Below are 20,317 nucleotides of genomic sequence, written 5' to 3' on the forward strand. Positions count from 1 at the left end.
GTCTCCTGAGAAACCTGTATGCAGGTCAAGAAGCAACAGTTAGAACTGGACATGGAACAACCTACTGGCTCCAAATTGGGAAAGGAGTACATCAAGGCTGTATTGCCAGTCTTCTTATTTAACTTTTATGCAGAGTATAACATGCGAAATGCCGGGCTGGATGAATCACAAGCTGGAATCAAGATTGCTGGGAGAAATGTCTAAAACCTCAGATATGCAGATGATACCACTCTAATGGGAGAAAGTGAAGAGGAACTAAAGGGACTCTTGATGAGTGTGAAAAAGGAGAGTGAAAAAGCTGCCTTGAAACTCAACATTCAAAAATCTAAGATCATGGCATCTGGTCCCATCACTTTATGGCAAATAGAAGCGGAAAAAGTAGAAGTAGTGACAAATTTAATTTCCATGGGCTCCAAAATCCCTATAGATGGTGACTGAAGCCATGAAATTATAAGATGCTTGCCCCTTGGAAGAGAAAATATGACAAACCTGCAGGTGGGCTAAGTCGCTTCAGTCGTCTCCGGCTCTACATCCCCATGAACCATAACCCTCCAAGCTCCTCTGTTCATGAGATTACCCAGGGAAGAATACTGGAGTGGGTTGCCATGCCCTCCTCCAGGCAATCTTCCTGACCCAGGGATTGAACCCACATCTCTTATGTCTCCTGCATTTGCAGGCAGGTTCTTAAACATTTGTGCTCCCTGGGAATCTCAAGATGTCATATTAAAAAGCAGACACATCACTTTGCAGACAAAGGTCTGTATAATCAAAGGTATGGTTTTTCCAATTGTCATGTGTGGTGTGAGAGTTGGACCACACATAAGGCTGAATGCTGAAGAATTGATACTTTTGAATTGTGGTGCTGGAGAAAGCTCTTGAGAGTCCCTTGGACTGCAAGGAGGACAAACCAGTCAGTCCTAATAGAAATCAATCATGAATATTCACTGGGAGGACTGATGCTGGAGCTGAAGCTCCAATACTTTGGCCACCTGATGTGAAGAGCCACTCTTTGGAAAAACCCTGATGCTGGGAAAGATTGAAGGCAAAAGGAGAAAGGAGCAGCAGAGGATGAGGTGATTAGATAGCATCATTGACTCAATGGACATGAATTAGAGCAACTTTGGGAGATATTGAAGTACAGTGTAGCCTGGGGTGCTGCAGTCCATGCGGTCACAAAGTTTGGACATGACTTAGTGACTAAACAACAACAAAAACATGTTTAAAACCTGTAGATACCAAGTTTTGTAGGAGAACATTACAGCATTATGTCACAGAAAGATCTGGCATGCTTATCTTGAATTTATTTACAAAGAGAAAAATAATGAGCCACTAACAAGTGAGACTGAACACTTTGGACCACTGACATAGAAAATGTGATGTCAGGACAATTCTAGGACACATGGTCTAATAAATGCAATTCTGCTTGTGGAGGGGACAGGACTGAATATCCTGGTCTTCCTCAAAGTCTAATAAATAAGACTCACTCTCAAATTTCAAAAGAATATTTTATTCCTGTGTAATTTCATTCAAAATTTAAACTGAATAGACTCTGAAAGTCAGATGGACTGATTATCTTTTGTCATTTCATGGTGAAGTAACTTTATTTATTGAAAAACATAAATAGACTCACAAAACTCAATACCAAGACAGAGATACATGATTTTGAATGAAATTTCCATTCACCAAGAAGCCTAAGATCTGCAAGTTTTTAAGAGTCATTAGATTCTGGAAGGAGAAAAGTATAGGCTAAATGAATAACCTGTTAGTAGATTACCGAAAGTTTCATAGGCTATAGTAAATTATATCTTAAACAGAATGGCAAAACTATTTTGCTGAATAATTATCAATATATATCAACTTGTCTAATATTCAGTTCTCCTCAGCTCAAATTTTAATACTGATTGCTTTTTTTCATGCCTACTTTCTAATTCTAATTCTTTCTAAATCTTCTAGGTAGAAGATCCTTCTGCCTAATTTAATGACCTGGAAAAAACAAGCAGACAAAGTAAAGGTCTGTGGTCAGCCAGACTTTTTCCCATGCATGCACAGACCACGTGGTCTATGAACATGACACACCCCACTTCCTGTCAGGGGGAGTCACACAGGTACCGGGTAGTATGTAAATGTGCTGCTGGGCACTCAAAGACACTGCACTCTCAGCTTGAGGCAGAACTCAGCGCATTTGTTCAGGGAAATCCATGCCTCATGCCACTCTCCAGTCTGCTCTGGGTGTTCCTGGCCTTCACCTTCTCTGGTAGGGATGCTGTCAAACTAGGGTGCGAGTATCCAGGGTGAAAGGACTGCACACAGGCACGTGATGCTTCACAGGGACTTGGGGAAGAAAGGAAAGATGGAGAAAAGCAAGAATCTTATGATTTCAATTTTTTGTCTTTGGATCCTAAATAACTCCTAAATTATTTTATTCACTGCTTCATCTTTGTTTTCTGATTTTTTTCCCACAGGATATGGTGTGGCCCAGAAAGTTACTCAAGACCAGCCAGACATATCCAGACAAGTGGGGCAGTCAGTCACCCTGAATTGTCGGTATGAAACAAGTTGGAACGCATACTACCTCTTTTGGTATAAGCAACCTCCCAGTGGACAGATGACTTACGTTATTCGTCAGAGTTCATCAGCCTCAAGCACAAGGAAAGACTGCTACTCTGTAAACTTTAAGAAAGCAGACAAATCCATCAGCCTCACCATTTCAGCCTTACAACTGGAAGACTCTGCAAAGTACTTCTGTGCTCTCTGGGAACTCACAGTGCTTGAAGTAATAGGAAAAGCTGTACAAAACCCCCGGAGCTTAGTAAGAGAGAGCCCCCCCTGCTGCAAGACCCCAATTGAAATGCACACCCACAGACCCCAGACAAGAAATGATAGTCCTGTGGTTATTTAAGTTGTGGTCTGGATCAGAAGATTTAGTTCTAGTTAAAGGCACCTTCTACATTATTTGGAAACAGGTGTCCAGAGTAACTTTCTATTAATATATTCTCTTGAATTTTTGACTGTAAATCAATTGTACAAAACATTTGTAAAGTTGTCTAAATTTGAAAACTTGCCCCATAGTACTTTAAACTGGCATTTTTACTTCATCAAAACCTGGGTCTAGTTGTGTGGAATCACCATCAAAACCATTTCCTTAGTCACTCCCTCTTAGACTTTGTGTCAGGGCAGAATCAGTAAAGCAGACCATGGGTGATGTAGAATAAGAGATTAGTTCTAGGGGTTAAAACTCAGGCAATGGCTAGAGCTGGTGGACGAGTCTGTACAAAGCTGTTATCTTCATATCTGTTGTTGAGCCTGAATTCACTTTAAGTCAGCTCAGAGTAACATTGATGCTTTCGAACTGTGGTGTTGGAGAAGACTCTTGAGAGTCCCTTGGACTGCAAGGAGATTCAACCAGTCCATCTTAAAGGAAATCAGTCTGAATATTCATTGGAAAGACTGATGCTGAAGCTGAAACTCCAATACTTTAGCCATATGATGCAAAGAACTGACTCATTGGAAAAGATCCTGATGCTGGGAAAGATTGAAGGTGGGAGGAGAAGGGGACGAAAGAGGATGAGATGGTTGGATAGCATCACTGACTCAATGGACATGAGTTTGAGTAAGCTCTGGGAGTTGGTGATGGACAGGAAAGCCTGGCATACTGCAGTCCATGGGGTCGCAAAGAGTCAAACACAACTGAGCAACTGAACTGGACAAAACTGAACTGAGGTTAACATTTGTAAAGCAAAGTCTGATGGGGACAAAAGCATGGACAAACGTGGACAAACAAAGTCATACTTGAACTATGAGGACAACTGGAACCCACAAAGACTTGTCTGTCCCTCACCTCCCTCAGTCTCACAATAGTGGGCGACTTTGAAGACAAGTGGGCATCATTTGCCATCTTGCTACATGCATACTTGGCCCAAGACAAAGAAGATGAGGAGGACATCTAACGGGAAGTGGAGGAGTTGTGAGTCAACAATAAGTTGAGCTAGTTCAGCAACAGCAATGTGTAGAAAAAGCATTTGCCAAAATCCAATAGTCAGCCATGGTGAAAACTCTAAGAAACACAGGAATAATGGAGAAGCTCCTCAACAGCTCTTAGCATGTTTACTGGTAAAAGACTATACTTTTCCCTAAGGAAGGGAACAAAGGGAGAATATCCACTTTAATCACTCTCCTTCAGCACAGTGCTGGACGTTGTAGCAAGTGCAGTAAAGAAAATAAATACATAAACAATCTTTTAAGCCAGAAAGGCAGTCAAATTACCACTATTTTCTATGTAGAAAATCCCAAAGAATATACCCTCCAAACTCCTACAACTATTAAGTGGGTTCAGAAGGTCTCAGGATATATAAGGTAAACACACAAAATAAAATGCATTTTTATATACTATCAGTAAACATGTGGATACCTAAATTAAAAATATAATACTGTTTACAATGGCTCAAGAAAGACCCTAAATCCTTAGACATAAATCTAAGAAATGTACAGAAATTATACACAGAAAGCTACAAAACACTGGTACTTCGAAAAAATAAAAATAGCCAATTATTCTAGCTATTATCCTAGAAAGATCAACTTTCCCCCAGTGGAGCTGCATAGGCACCTTTAGAGAAAATAAATTGATGGCACATGTATTATGGCACACCTTTTTGGACTTGATTTTATTTATTGACTTCCTTATTTTATCTTCATACCAACAGACCATTCTATCTTAATTACTGGGGCTTCATACACGTTTTGAAATCTGAAAATGCATGTCATGTTTTCCGTGTCTTATTCAAGGCTTATTCTACGTCTTTGCACTTTCACATAAATTATAGAACAGCTTCTAACACAAGAGATTGAGGTAATTTGATTGGGATTGTGTTGAATTTATGAATTCATTTAGGACAATTGACATTTTAACACATGGAGTCTTTAGAGCCATAACCTCTTTATTTATGTCCTCTCTAATTTATTTCATTCATTTAGGTCCTCTCTAATTTCTTTCGTTAGTATTAAGATTTTTGTAGAGGACTTGTATTGTTGCTGCTGTTTAGTCTCTGTCGTGTCCAACTCTTTGCGACCCCGTGGACTGTAGCCCGCCAGGCTCCTCTGTCCACGGGATTTCCCGGTCAGGAATACTGGAGTGGGTTGCCCCTCCCCTCTCCAGGGGATCTTCCCAAAGCAGGGGTATTTTCTACATGTACAAACGTATGCTGTGTAAATAAAAATAGTCCACCTGGTTGACAGGTGGACTCTTTACCACTGAGCCACCTGGGAAGCAAGGCTACTTATAACAATTTTATCTTTTATTTCATATAGCTTTTTTACCTTAATTGACCTAAATGCCCAGCGTCAAATCCAGAGCTAGGACTAATTGGGTCAAGAAAATGCAAATACAGGGAATTAATTATGCCCTGAAATAGCCAGAACAGAGCTAGATACCTGTCAATATGAGAACAGATTTAGTTCAACAGCCAAATAAATGGTACCAACCTCTTGCTTGGGGTTTTGAAAACACTATTTCATTGAGCAACCTTAGGAAATGGTCTTTCCTGACATTAGTGTCTGTAGGTGGCAAGGACTGGTCATCACTGAGTACCAGGCCATGATTTATGTTAGTTACCCCAGACCTCAGAAGTGAGGACATTTCTCATCTCCCTAAAATGCTATGTGATTTTTATCTCTCAAATCAAAATTATTCTAGAGTTATTGGAGAGGAATCAAGAAGAGGTCTTGCATATCTTATATTACATTAGTTCCCCAGCATTTGATAAATGACATTTTAATTGCATTTTCTAATGCTTTTGCTAGAATCTAGAAATAAAATTGATTTTTGTGTTTGGTGACTATATCAATGCACTAATAGGTTCTAGTTCTTAAACAGCTTGTTTAGAAGTACTTTGTATTTTCTACATGTATAAACTTATGATCTGTAAATTAAAATAGTTTTGCTTCTCCTTTTATTGTTTTGTTTTTTGCTTCTCCTTTTAAAACTTAATATATCTTATTTCCTTTCCTGTTTTGATCACAGGCCCTCCATTAGGACAGTGAATAGAAGTAATGAATAGAAGTACATGTCTTGTTTGTGATCCTGTAGGGAATAATATTGACTTTGATATTTTCACTGATACCCTTTATTAGATTTGGGAATTTCTCTTTTATTTTTGGATTGTTGGGAGTATTCATCATGCAGAGACATTAGCCTTTCATCAAATTCCCTTGATTTTTTAAAATTAAATTAAATACATTATTTTGGTTTTCATCAAGCAAAGAAGGATAACTTCACCTTATATGGTCAAGATATAATCTTCTAAAACCAAAAATTCTGAAAAGAGCTAATAGGCTAAAAAACTTATTTTTAGATTCTCCATATTTTGGTTTTCATTTTTTTGGTTTTCAGTATTATTTAAAATGCCACTTTGAAGTGTGTTGTCAAATCTTCTAAAAAGTAAAGTCAAAGAAACCAAAAAGCAAAAACATTTTTTTTTTCTGCCTTTCGGTAATATTAAAATAATATATTTCTACATAGTTTAAATAAATTCATTTTTAGCTGTTCCTATATTTTCAGTTGTAATGGGTGTTGACTTGTGTGTGTGTGATCTGCCGCAGAACAGACTATCAAAGAATATTTATGAATATTTGTTAAATATTTATATGGGAATAATATTTATACCCATATCAGTTTAATTTTCCTCCATCCCAGACTTGGGATGTTTGTTATCTGTTATTGAATTTTGTCCATGAATATAACCCTCTATTTATCCTGTTGGAGTCTTTTGTTTAACTTGACTTCCATAGTATTGGAAGATTGCTTTTAGAATAATTTCAAGAGTTGTTCAGTATAACTTCTTTCACTAAGTTCATGAATAACAACTCATCTACTCATTCAGAAAACAGATAACTCTTGAGTGCTTTACCTGTACCAAACTCTCTCTATAAACATTGAATAACCTTTAAATATGGGAAGAGAGAAAACAAAAGGAAAACTACAAAGAAGCCAGCAACTGAGGCTCATAATGGGGGTGTGACAAAGAAAGGAGCCAGAAATAATGAAAACAATTTGTGGAGTGGCATAGACCTATGAAAACATAGAAAACACAGATGAATACAGAGGTCATACAACTAAGATGTGTGTATCTCAGTTGTGTCCAACTCCTGGGACACCATGGACTGTAGCACACCAGGCTCTTCTGTTCATGGATTTCCCAGGCAAGAATACTGGAGTGGGTTCAGTTCAGTTCAGTTCAGTTGCTCAGTCATGTCCGACTCTTTGCGACCCCATGAACTGCAGCACACCAGAGTGCCCTGTCCATCACCAACTACTAGAGTCTACCCAAACCCATGTCCATTGTGTCGGTGATGCCATCCAACCATCTCATCCCCTTCTCCTCCTGCCCTCAATCTTTCCCAGCATCAGGGTCTTTTCAAATGAGTCAGCTCTCTGTATCAAGTGGCCAAAGTATTGGAGCTTCAGCTTCAACATCAGTCCTTCCAATAAACACCCAGGACTGATCTCCTTTAGGATGGACTGGTTGGATCTCCTTGCAGTCCAAGGGACTCTCAAGAGTCTTCTCCAATACCACAGTTCAAAAGCATCCATTCTTCAGCACTCAGCTTTCTTCACAGTCCAACTGTCACATCCATACATGACCACTGGAAAAACCACAGCGTTGACCAGATGGACCTTTGTTGGCAAAATAATGTCTCTGCTTTTTAATATGCTGTCTAGGTTGGTCATAACTTTCCTTCCAAGGAGTAAGCGTCTTTAATTTCATGGCTGCAATCACCATCTGCAGTGATTTTGAAGCCCAGAAAATCAGCCACTGTTTCCCCATCTAACTGCCATGAAGTGATGGGACCAGATGCCATGATCTTAGTTTTCTGAATGTTGAGCTTTAAGCCAACTTTTTCACTCTCCTCTTTCACTTTCATCAAGAGGTTTTTTAGTTCTTCACTTTTTGCCATAAGGGTAGTGTCATCTGCTTATGTGAGGTTATTGATATTTCTCCCAGCAATCTTGATTCCAGCTTGTGCTTCCTCCAGCCCAGCGTTTCTCATGATGTACTCTGTATATAAGTTAAATAAGCAGGGTGACAATATACAGCCTGACATACTCTTTTTCCTATTTGGGACCAGTCTGTTGTTCCATGTCCAGTTCTAACTATTGCCTCCTGACTTGCATACAGGTTTCTCAAGAGGCAGGTCAGGTGGTCTGGTATTCCCATCTCTTTCAGAATTTCCCACAGTTTATTGTGATCCACAGTCAAAGGCTTTGGCATAGTCAATAAAGCAGACATAGATATTTTTCTGGAACTCTCTTGCTTTTTTGATTACCTAATCAAATCCCTTATGACTGAAAGGTTGTTGCTGAACGATAAGACGCCAGGATTCTTGGCCTCCAGAGGAGACGAATTCAATCTGGGGCCAGAGACGAGGCTGGATAGCTCAGAGCTTTTGTGTAATAAAGTTTTATTAAAGTATAAGGGAGATAGAGAAAGCTTCCGACATAGGCATCAGAAGGGGGTTGAAAGAGTACCCCCCTCCTAGTCTTTAGCTGTATGTTATATAGCCACTCACAGTCTGTTAATGAAAAGAAAGGAATGTCATAAAATTTAGAATGACACCAGATAATTCATCTCCGGCCATAAACGATTGACTTGAATCTTGTAGAAGGGCAGATTACCAAACAAATAGTTTCGTTTACATAGATTAGGGGAACAATATCTGAGTATAGTTTGAGCCATTTTGGCGGAACTTAGAGTCTGGGGTAAATGCATAGCACATTAACATAGCTTAAGACAAACATTTCCATAAGAACAAAATGTATTGGTTAACTCAAAGTTGAGAATAGTTAGTTTCAGGTGAAACTAGATGTCATGGCAACACAGCATTTTAAGAGAAACCTCCTTTTAAAATTGTATAAAGAAGAAAATAATATCGCTGGTTTGTTTCCTCCTGCCGCTTAAGAGAGAGAAAAATGTCTGGCACTTGCAGCCTATTTCCTCCGTTTGGAGACCCCTGGCCTTCCTTCCTGTTACCCTCTCATTCTCCCTTTTTCTTTTAGGAGAATTATGTTGCCTAGGGAAAAGGGGCGTCGTTCTCATTCCATAACTGCTTCTGAGCTGACAAGGGGCATTGTCTCTAAATTGGTGAGGCAACGTATTCTCCTAATCCTCATAGTGAGGATGTCTGATCCAGGGGCCCCAAATAGTAGTTGGAAGAAGCTGCAGTGATAGCAGGCGTTTGAGCAACCATTTGTAACTTAAAAGCTTTCATGCGACTGGAAACAAATCCAGTTACACAGTTACACATGCAGGGAGCAAACAGCAAAAACAAAACAATCAGAATTATTGTAATTAAGACAGTTTTCCACCCTGGGGAACTAGTTAACGTCTCCCAAAGTGAGGCAATTGAGGCTTCAGGAGTATCCATGGCCCCAGTCATCTTGTTCATGTGTTTAGTAAAATGAGTAACATTAGTGCTCATATCAGGTATATATGTGCAGCGTTGAGTATGAATGATGGCACAAGTTCCTCCTTGTGCAGCTGTCAGAATATCTAAAGCCAATCTGTTTTGTAAAACCACCTTTCTAATTTGAGCTTTTTTCAGCATTAAGAGCTGAAATAGCTTTTTGAGAATCTTATAATGCCTGTTGAATAAAATTAGTCAAAGCATCCACTCGTAGCATAACATCTGTAGTTCCCAAAGAGGGGACAAACACTACAGCCAAATAATCATACCAGTGAAATAAAGACCTTGCCCACCGGGTTTTAAGGTGGGGTAAATTAGCAGGCTTCTCCGGAAGCTCTGAAAATATAAAGCCATGAGAAAAGGCTAGACCCAGGGTGCATCTCCCTATCTAGCCAGGGGGAAGCCAAGCCCATAGGTAAGAGCCACATATCCAATAAGTCCCGTTTGGAGCAAGCCAGAGTGACTGAGATATCCAGTCCCAATTAGTGCCTGGCCAGACAAAGGGAGATCCTGAACTGGGGTTGGAAAACACGGGAATGATTACGTTACATATTTCCTGAGGCAAAAATCCCAATTGTTTCCAATCATTGTAATTAAGTTGTTGGCTAAATTGGGGGGATAGCTGTGTTTGTTCCCAGCATATGGGGCAGTAGATATTAGACGTTCTTTTTCAGGAGTTAGCCATATAACCTCATCCCATATTTGATTAACGTCAAGTAAGAAACCATCAGACCTAGACCTATTTGTCTTATGTGCAGCAAAATAGTCATTAAACCGAGACAATGTATAATCAAAATAAAAAGTCACGCTATGTCCATAGTTAAAATACAAAGTGTTGCACCAGTCCATTTTAGGATTCCTGGATGTCATCAGATGAAGAAGAGGCATCACATATGATTGTTGTCAAAGGTATTCACAGACTTGGAGAAAGTCTTTTTCTTGAAGTGGAGATGTCCACCATGGAAAGCTTTCCACTGATGAAGAGGGGAGTGCTCCGCAGACCCAGCAGTTAGACCAATTGTGGAAGATTGTGGAATGCACCGTAAGAGTGAACCCAGGACAGGATGGCATTGTCTTGAGGATCAAACGGCAGACTCAGGATTTTTGGAGTCAGCAGAAGTAGGCTCACATAGATTATCAGGCCCATCTGAAACATACAAAGTCAGAGCATAGGAAAGTAAAGACATAAAATGACATCACTTAATTCTGGCCAGGGTGCCACCTCTTAACTCGAGTGTGATGTATCCATGAATCAATTCCTGGGACTTTGACAGCTGTGGGAGAAGAAAGAATAACCTGGTAAGGGCCTTCTCAGAGGGGCTCGAGAGATGGGCCCCCAGACCCCAATGTTTTTATGAGGACCTCGGTTTCTGGCTCAAGCAGAGGCTTGAGCAGGCTCATATAGAGGCTTGCTTGACTCAGAGGCTGGGTCAGGAGTCCTCTCTCGGAGTTCTGTTAATGCCTGTTGAAAAGCTGAGAGCTGAGTTACATAATTAGTTAACTCCAAGGCTTCAGGATCTATAACAATGTCTGTGCGTCAGAAAGGCCTTCCATAAATACATTCAAAGGGGGACAGTCCTTCCTTTTGGGGGGCAGTTCGAGCCCTCATTAAAGCTGTGGGTAGGACTTTAATCCAGTTGTCCTGCATTTCTTGAGTTAATTTGCGCAGACGTCTTTTGATAATGTCATTAGCTTTTTCAACCTTTCTTGAGGACTGAGACCTCCACGAACAGTGTAAGTGATATTCTATTCCTAGAGCTTTAGATACCCCCTGAGTTACAGCAGCTTTAAAGGCGGAGCCATTGTCACTGTGAAGGCTCCGTGGCAGCCCAAATCTGGGGAGATTTCATGGAAAATCTTCATAACCACCTTAGCTTGTTCACTACAACAGAGGAAAGCCTCAATCCATCCAGCAGAAGTATCCACATATGCTTTTGGCATATGAGTAAAATTAATTTCCCAGTCCTCTCCAGAATACATTCCACTTCGTTGTAATCTAGATTTTGCTAGCTTTTCAGTCTGTGGGTTATTTTTCTGACAAACCTCACACTGTTTGATAATGTTCTTTAAAGTTTTCATTACATTCTTACCTTCAAACAAATGAGAAGCCATCCGGTAAGTACTTTCTACACCCAAATGAAAACTCTGATGTAAATCCTTAAGAATTTTCCACTGAGCATTTTCAGGAATTATTAATCATCCATCCTCAGACTGTAACCATCCTTTATTAGTAATCTTTGCTTCTCTTTTCTCATATCTTTCTAATTCTTCCTCAGTATATTGTGGTTTCTCCTGTTCCACAGGACCTGTCCAGATCAAAGGCGTCTGTAGGGAGGGGGTTTCCTAAAATGCCACTTTTTTGGCTTGAGAGTCAGCTAACAGGTTACTGGCGGCTACTTTACTCCCATCCCTGCTGTGCCCTTTGCAATGCATAACCGCTACTTCTTTAGGACAATAGATAGCAGTTAAAAGTCTCTCGATCTCTCTGAAATGCTTAATAGGTTCTCCTGTTGCAGTTTTAAATTGTCTTTCTTTCCATATTGCAGCATGAGCATGTAAAGTCAAATAAGCATACTTAGAATCAGTGTAGATATTTACTTCCTGCCCTTTGCTTAACTCTAGAGCTCAGGTCAGAGCCACAAGCTCAGCTACCTGGGCACTGGTTTCCTGGGGGAGAGATTTTGCTTCTAAAACCAGTTCAGCAGTCACCATGGCGTAACCTGCTTTACACTTTCCATCCTGAACAAAAGAACTGCCATCTGTAAATATTTCCATGTCAGGATTGTCTAATGGGGTATCCATTAGATCCTCCCGAGCTGCATAGTTTAAAGTTAGGAATTGGGAGCAATCGTGATCAGGTGTTTCATTTTCCTTCTCAGGAAGAAAGTGGCGGGATTTAAATTTCCACAAATTTTAAGCATATTTACTGGTCCTTCTGACAACAATGACTGATATTTAAGAAGTCTACTGTCTGTCATCCAAATATTAACCTTAGAATTTAAGATTCCACTCACATCATGAGAAGTCAGTATAGTAAGGTTTCGTCCAATAATTATTTTTAAAGCTTCAGGTGCTAATAAAGCCGTGGCCCCAATTACTCTTAGGCAGTGGGGCCACCCACGTGCAATTACATCTAATTCTCTGCTTAGATAAGCAATGGGTTGCTGGTGAGGCCCTCCGGGTTGTGTCAAAACTCCCAAGGCCATACCTTTTCTTTCAGTGACAAACAAGTTGAATTCTGACCCTGTGGGCAAACTCAAAGCGGGAGCTTGCAGGAGAGCAGTCTGAAGAACCTTAAAAGCCTTTTGAGTATCTGGAGACCAAATCAGTTTGTCGGTTTGGGCCTGCTGCGTTTCAGCTATAAGTTTACATAAAGGCTGGGCAAGTTCCCCATAGCCCGGAATCCAAATACAGTAGCCTGTGATTCCCCAAAATCCTGTCAATTGTCTTAAAGTCATAGGTAGGGGACGATTTAGTATAGGTTTAATTCTCTCAGGGCCTATGGCCCTAGTCCCTTCTGATATGATTAGGCCCAGATATCTAACAGATTGTTGACAAAGCTGAGCCTTTTCTCTTGATGCCTTGTAACCGCAGCCTGCCAGAAAGTTTAAGAAATCTTCTGAGGCTTGTGAACAAGCTTCCTTTGTCTCAGCACAGAGCAAAATATCATCTACATATAGTAACACTACCGCTTCAGCGCTATTAAAGTTTTGTAGATCCCGTGACAAACTTTGCCCAAATAAGTGAGGACTGTCACGAAATCTCTGGGGCAAAACTGTCCAGGTTAACTGAGAAGCTGGCTGCGTGGGGTCTTCAAAGGCAAATAAAAATTGACTTTCCTCCACCAAAGGCACTGAATAGAAGGCATCTTTTAAATAAATTACTGAAAAATATTTGGCTCTTTCAGGAATTTCAGACAATAGAGTATAAGGATTAGGCACCATGGGGTGTAAAGGAACCACAGCCTCATTTATTATTTGTAAATCTTGAACTAGTTTCCATTTACCATTTGATTTCTTTATACCCAAAATAGGAGTGTTGCATGGACTGTTACAGGGAATTAATAGGCCCTGCTCCTTTAAATTCTCAACGATGGGTTTTAACCCTTCCTTAACCTCGGGTTTCAGAGGATAGTGCTTCTTATGTGGAAATAAGTGCGGGTCTCTGAGCTTGACAACTACAGGAATAGCATTTTGTGCTCGACCCACAGGTTTTCCATCAGTCCATACTCTAGGATTTACATTTTGTTCAACTAAAGGGAGAGAATGAGAGGGCTCCATATTCATGAAAACAGAGGCATGGACCTTGCTCAGTATATCCCTCCCCAAAAGGGGTGAGGGTGCTTCTGGCACGATCAGAAACTCGTGGGAAAATAGCACAGAATGCCAGTTGCAAGATAGAGAATTATTGAAATAATACCTTTTGTCTCATCCAGACAGTCCCATTATGGAAGCGGATTGGGAAGAAAGTGGGCCAGGGGCTTCAGTAAGCACGGAGTAAGTTGCCCCAGTATCTAAAAGGAAATTGACGGATTGGCCTCCCACCGTTATCAATACCCGGGGTTCCTCAGGTGTAATTAGGACGGGAGCTTGTGTGGGGACCCCCGGGCACCTTCAGTCCTGATGGTCTTGAGAGTCAGACCCCTGAGACCTACGCCTGGGGGGGAGGGGGGGCAGTCTCTCCTCCAGTGTGGTCTGTTGCAGACCGGATATGGAGCTGGGGGCGGCTTAGATGCCTGAGGGCAATCCCGCTTGAAATGCCCCTCCTTTCCACAGAAATAGCAAGCCCATCCCTTTTCACCTGGGTCCCTCTGGGCATTTTTCGCAGGCTGTTTAAGAATGGTTTTCATAGCCACTGAGAGGGCTTCCACCTTTTCCTTTGTCTTTCCTGCCTTTCTTTCTTTTCTTCATATTCCCTACCATAATAGACTGTCTGAGCCAGTTGTAACAGATTATCTAAATCTAACAGATGATTATCTAAACAGATAAATCTAACATTATGATTTGGTCCATACGCCCATTTTGATAACTTACACGAATATCTGGAGCCGACTGAGTGAGAAATCTAAGATCACTTTTCCCTCTTCACTTTCAGGATCAATCTTAGTGAATCTGCGAAGGGCTTCTCTCAGTCTATCTAGGAATTTACCAGGAGCTTCCTTCTCCTCCTGTTCTATGTCTGCCAGTTTGCCATAGTTTAAAGGCTTAGAACGCGCCTGCCTGAGTCCTCCAAGAATATATCTGACAAAATGACTCTGATCCCATCTTCCTTTAGCAGGGTTATAGTCTCAGTCTGGTTCTGTAGCTGGGACCGCCTGACTCCCAGTGGGTACCGCGGCCATGCAGTATCACATAGGAAGACCAAGTGTGCCTTCTTTAAGCCCTGGGGATCAAATCTATCCCAGTTTTTTAAGGATACAGTTCAAAGGAGTGAGGCTGGAATTGTTAGCTCCCATCTGTAAGACAGAAAAAAAGCGACCAGCGCCATTTTTTCTACTGGAGGCGTCCTTCCCTGCTCTAGATGGGGATGTAGACAGACTTTACACCAAAAGCTTTTCCTTCCTGGTCGGACTTAGTCTGTCCCTTACCAACGCAGGCGTCACACTCGTCCCTCCCGGTTCTACCACCGAGACGGGGTGGGGATGCACCAGGGGTAGACCTGATGGCATCCCTGACTGACGTCCGGCTCTTCACCTCGCTTGCCTCTGAAGCCACCCGGGGTGCAATCAGAGTAACCTTCTGGACTGCTTCCCAAGCTAAGACCTCTGGGGGGAACTTTCGTCACCTGAGTGCCTGTGCAAGACCCTGAGTGTATTCCTGGCCGCAGTAAGACCTGCACGAACTTTAAACTGAGATGTTCCTGCCAAACATCACCACACGAGTATAAGAGCCTCCTCTGGTCCACTAAGAGCCGGTGTTACCAAAGGAAAAAAAACCATTGCAGTTCCAATCCGAGTAACCTTTAACCTCAGAGATGCTCTTGGAGTTAGAGTTCCATCTAGCTTCTGAACTTTCGATGCCTAGCGAGGCTAGGCGCTTCCTGACTTCCAATCCAAGTTTGAGACCTAGGCCACCTACTACACAGTAGCAACTTAGATTACAAGTCCCTTGAAAGCTTATGATCTGATAGATTAGGTTAGTACTTCTAATTCCCAAAGAGTTATGAAATGGGCAAAGAGACCAAAAGGTTTGACCGAGAAAGGAGAGTTCGGTCCACACACTTTGCCCATTTCTGATCGGTTCCCGAAGGAGACATTGGTTGCCTCTTGGCACTGGCAGGTCAGTATAAACCGCCAACAGGTTTCTGCCATAAGACTTATGAGGTCGCTGCGGAACCGCAGAGCAGAGCTCTTCACTTGCTTCACGCAGGGCGTTTCATTCATTCACACAAGCACACCGTAGAGTTAGTAAAGTACAGCGGAAAACGTGTTTGCTAGGAGAACAAAGGACTAGAGCTCCAAGCACACTTACCTTGTCCTGAAGGATCCCAGAGGAGCCCCCAAGATGCAAGGTTGTTGCTGAATGATAAGACACCGGAATTCTTGGCCTCCAGAGGAGACGAATTCAATCCGGGGCCAGAGACGAGGCTGGATCACTCAGAGCTTTGTGCAGTAAAGTTTTATTAAAGTATAAAGGAGATAGAGAAAGCTTTTGACATAGGCATCAGAAGGGGGCGGAAAGAGTACCCCCCTCTTAGTCTTTAGCTGTAAGTTATATAGTCACTCACAGTCTGTTAATGAAAAGAAAGGAATGTCTTAGAATTTAGAATGGCACCAGATAATTCATCCCTGGCCATAAAACAATAGACTTGAATCTTGTAGAAGGGCAGATTACCAACAAATAGTTTCATTTACATAGATTAGGGGAACAATATCTGAGTAAGTAGGTTATGCCATTTGGCGGAACTTAGAGTCTGGGGTAAATTAACATATCTTAAGACAAACATTTCCATAAAAAAAGAAATGTATTGGTTAACTCAAGGTTTGAGAGTAGTTAGCTTCAGGTGAAACCAGGTGTCATGGCAACACAGCACTTTAAGAGAAACCTCCTTTTAAAATTTGTATAGAGAAGAAAAAAATATCGCTGGTTTGTTTCCTCCTGCTGCTTAAGAGAGATAAAAATGCCTGGCACTTGCAGCCTATTTCCTCAGTTTGGAGACCCCTGGCCTTCCTGCCTGTTACCCTCTCATACATTCTTACTGGCCTTAAAATATGTTTTGTTTTTTTTTTTTTTTTTTAAGCATGGATAACAACTTTCTGCATCCATGCATTCTATACTTATTTTTTCAACTCAATGTCATCAAACCTGTATTGTTTTTCCCCTTTATATAAGAATAAAAGTTTTAAGCTGCTTTTCCTGAATTCCTTTCTAGCATAATTTTGAGGCGGGTTCTAACAATGCGATTTGGAAGGCGAAGGCGAAAGGAAGAAATATGTGAAGCCAACCAGTATCTGAGTCTGCTTTTCCTACTTAATCAGAATCTGGGAAACCAGTCACACGTTGACTTTGGACTCATGGAACTCCCTGATCTGAAACTGTGGAGAGTCAACTCTCTGAAGGAAACTGAGCTAAACTCCCATCTATGTGTCTAAGGACTAATGATTCCAGGGGCTTTACTGACTGTTTCCTTCTCCAGAACTTTATCCTGATAGCCCTCAGGATTTTTTGTTTCTTTTAATTTTTTTAAAATAAAATGAACATTCATAAAAAGCCAGCTTGAAAAAAAGTGAGCTAGAGAAGACTTCTTTTTGCTGCTGGTACTTCACAGAGAAGGATCGTTTAACACAACCTGTAGAGTCATTGGCTTCCCAGTGGGCACTAGTGGTAAAGAACCAACCTGCCAGTGCAGAATACATAAGAGACGTGGGTTCAATCCCTGGGTCAGGAAGATCCTCTAGAGGAGGATATGGCAATGCCCTCCAGTATTCTTGCCTGGAGGATCCCATAGACAGAGAAGCCTGGTGGGCTACAGTCTATAGGGTCACAAAGAGTCCGACACAACTGAAGTGACTTAGCACAGTATACTCATGGAAACATTTTTTTCATTCTGAGCCCAGAGCTTTCTCCCTGAACCTTGGCAACTATCTTTGTCTAGACAATGATCACAAATGAAATTTTGTTGGACTGTTTTCAACAAAATCTCTAAGGGAGCTTTCAAAATTACAAATTCACAAGTCTCAATTCTGGAAAATACGATTCATGAAATTTGTGGTGCATCCAGAATCTGTAATTTTAAATCATGCACATATTGATTTTATCATCAGTGGTTGTATAAATATCAATTTATAAGTCTTTAATGATTTGAAAAGCTGGGAAAAAACAGTCCTAACTCAAGCTCCAGGCTTTTGACAGAAATTCACATCTTTGGGGTTCCAGACACGGAGGAGGAAAATTATTTGGTTAAAGTTTGGCATCAAAATGTTGGTATAACATTTTGATTATTACTTATTACCTTAAGTAATAAAAACTGTATTTGAGATTAGATATCTACTGAGGGTATTGTTGGTAGGATTTAGTAAGATTAGTATTTGTTGCTCAGACAGTAAAGGATCTGCCTGCAATGTGGGAGACACAGGTTCCCTAGGTTGGGAAGATCCCCTGCAGAAGGGAATGGCAACCCACTCTGGTATTCTCGCCTGGAGAATTCCATGGACAGAGGAGCCTGGCGGGCTACAGTCAACGGGGTCACAAAGAATCAGACATTACTAAATGACTGATACTCAGCCAGCTTGAAACTGTGAGAGATAAGATATTCATATGAGAACATCAAGTAGAATTTCATAAATTCAATTATGGTGTTTCTTTCTGACTAGGATTCATATTTTCATTTTCAAATGATTTTTATATTCAGGAATACATGACTATTAGTAAGATATGTGACTTTTCCTCCTTAAAATCTTTTACTAAAAGATAGAATTCCTTACAATTGATGTAATTTAGGACTAGTCCCTCAAAGCTCAGTTGGTAAAGAATCTGCCTGTAAAGCAGGAGATCCAGGTTTGATTCCTGGGTCAGAAAGATCCCCTGGAGAAGGAAATGGCAAACCACTCCAGTATTCTTGTTTGGAGAGTCCCATGGGCAGAGGAGCCTTGCAGGCTACAGTCCATGGGGTTGCAAGGGTTGGACAAGACTTAGGGACTAAACCAACCAACCAAGGAAACAGTGCATTTCAAAAAGTAGTGGTTCCTCAAAGATTGTTTATTCATCATGTTTGTTTAATTGGACAGATATTTTATGATGTAATAATATCAGTTTACTGCTCTACATATTAGGGTACAGTGTTGAAAAAAAGAATCACTCAGTAATGACTTTTTTATTACTTCTTCTAAGTTCAATACCAAATGCTTTTCTGGTATTTGATGAATTATGCCTAGCTCACACTGAATACATGAGGATGTAAAGGACTGTTTTAACATGCTCAAGGAAACTGCTATCTTTTCAGTTACAGACATACCCTAGGGATGTTCTGTTAAAGGACTTCTGTCAGGTAGAGACCTAACAACAAAATAGTCCTAAGAGGTTAGAGCAACTTGGTCACATTTCCAAGTGCCATCTGAAGACCAGTATATATCTCAAAAATAAAGCTGGGGATGAGAACATGTTCTGGAGACTAGGTCACAAGCATCCCATTCCTCTCTCTGTCCACAAGGGGGTGCAGCTTCCTGACACCAACACACTTCCTGTGTGAAATGCAGGCTTTGACTTGTCACTTCACTGTGATGTCAACCTTTCTTCCTCTTAAAAGAAGAAGTGTCAGGTGTCACCTCTTTATTTGGGTGACACTCCAGAGATGAGCTCCTCTCCAGGTTTAGTGACTGTGATACTCCTAATGCTTGGTAAGTAAAACGCCTCTTAAAACACGGATTTTTCCTTATATTATGTCAGCAAACTCTTTAACCATAATTTTATCCCAGAAAAATATGCCCCAGGTGACACAAAATTTTTATTTATACTTTGCCCAGGACAAAGCCATGGAAACTCAGTGACCCAGATGGATGGCCAAGTGACTCTTTCAGAAGGGAGTTCTGTGACTATAAACTGCATTTATTCAACGTCTGGGTACCATGCTCTTTTCTGGTATGTCCAGTATCCTGGAGAAGGTCCACAGGTCCTCCTGAAAGCCACAAAGGTCAATGAGAAGGGAAGCCACAAAGGTTTTGAAGCCACATACAATACAGAAACCACCTCCTTTCACTTGGAGAAAGCTTCAGCCCAAGAGTCAGACTCGGCTGTGTACTACTGTGCTCTGAGTGACACAGTGACGGAAACTGCAGGGGGAACTGAGCACAAACTCTGAGCAGCCGCGGGGCCTGGATGCTGAGTGTCTCTGATCCCCTCTGGTCCCAGCAGAGTTTATGGTGGTTTGTCGCTCAGTCTCTGGTTGATACAAACATCATACCAATGTCTAGAGCATGAGAAAAAGAAGTAAACACTCCCCTGTGTGAGTGCTCAGTCACTTCAATCATGTCCGACTCTTTGGGACCCCATGGACTGTAGCCCTCCAGGCTCCTCTGTCCATGGAATTCTTCAGGCAAGAATACCGGAGTGGGTTGCTATACCCTCCTCCAGGGGATCTTCCCAACCCAAGGATCGAACCTGGGTCTGCTGCTTTGCAGGCGGATTCTTTACCACTGCATCACTGGGAAACGTTCCCTTTACCCAACCTCTTGTTAGTGAAGTTAAAAACTGTCTGACACCAAAGGTTCCTTATCAAAGACCAAAGTGATTTCAAGGTTAAACCACATAAACAATGCAATAGTCCCTTGCTCACCCTTGCAGTCAAATCCATGCCCCGCAGGTTGTTCCAGGCCAACTTGATGGGTTTTGCTTTACTGAGTTTTATCATACTTTTAGTATACAAT

At 41.3% G+C, this 20,317-nt stretch overlaps 1 gene segment (V, D, J or C); it reads left to right on the forward strand.

Annotated features, from left to right (window-relative positions):
• The first annotated feature begins 2,205 nt into the window (after positions 1–2,205).
• Positions 2,206–2,899, forward strand: LOC133067047 (T cell receptor delta variable 1-like). The segment is given in 2 exon segments: positions 2,206–2,254; positions 2,463–2,899. Coding segments are annotated over 2 exon segments (486 nt in total).
• The last annotated feature ends 17,418 nt before the right edge of the window (positions 2,900–20,317 follow it).

This window comes from Dama dama, chromosome 12 (genome assembly GCF_033118175.1).
Source record: "Dama dama isolate Ldn47 chromosome 12, ASM3311817v1, whole genome shotgun sequence".
Classification (NCBI taxonomy): Eukaryota; Metazoa; Chordata; class Mammalia; order Artiodactyla; family Cervidae; genus Dama; species Dama dama.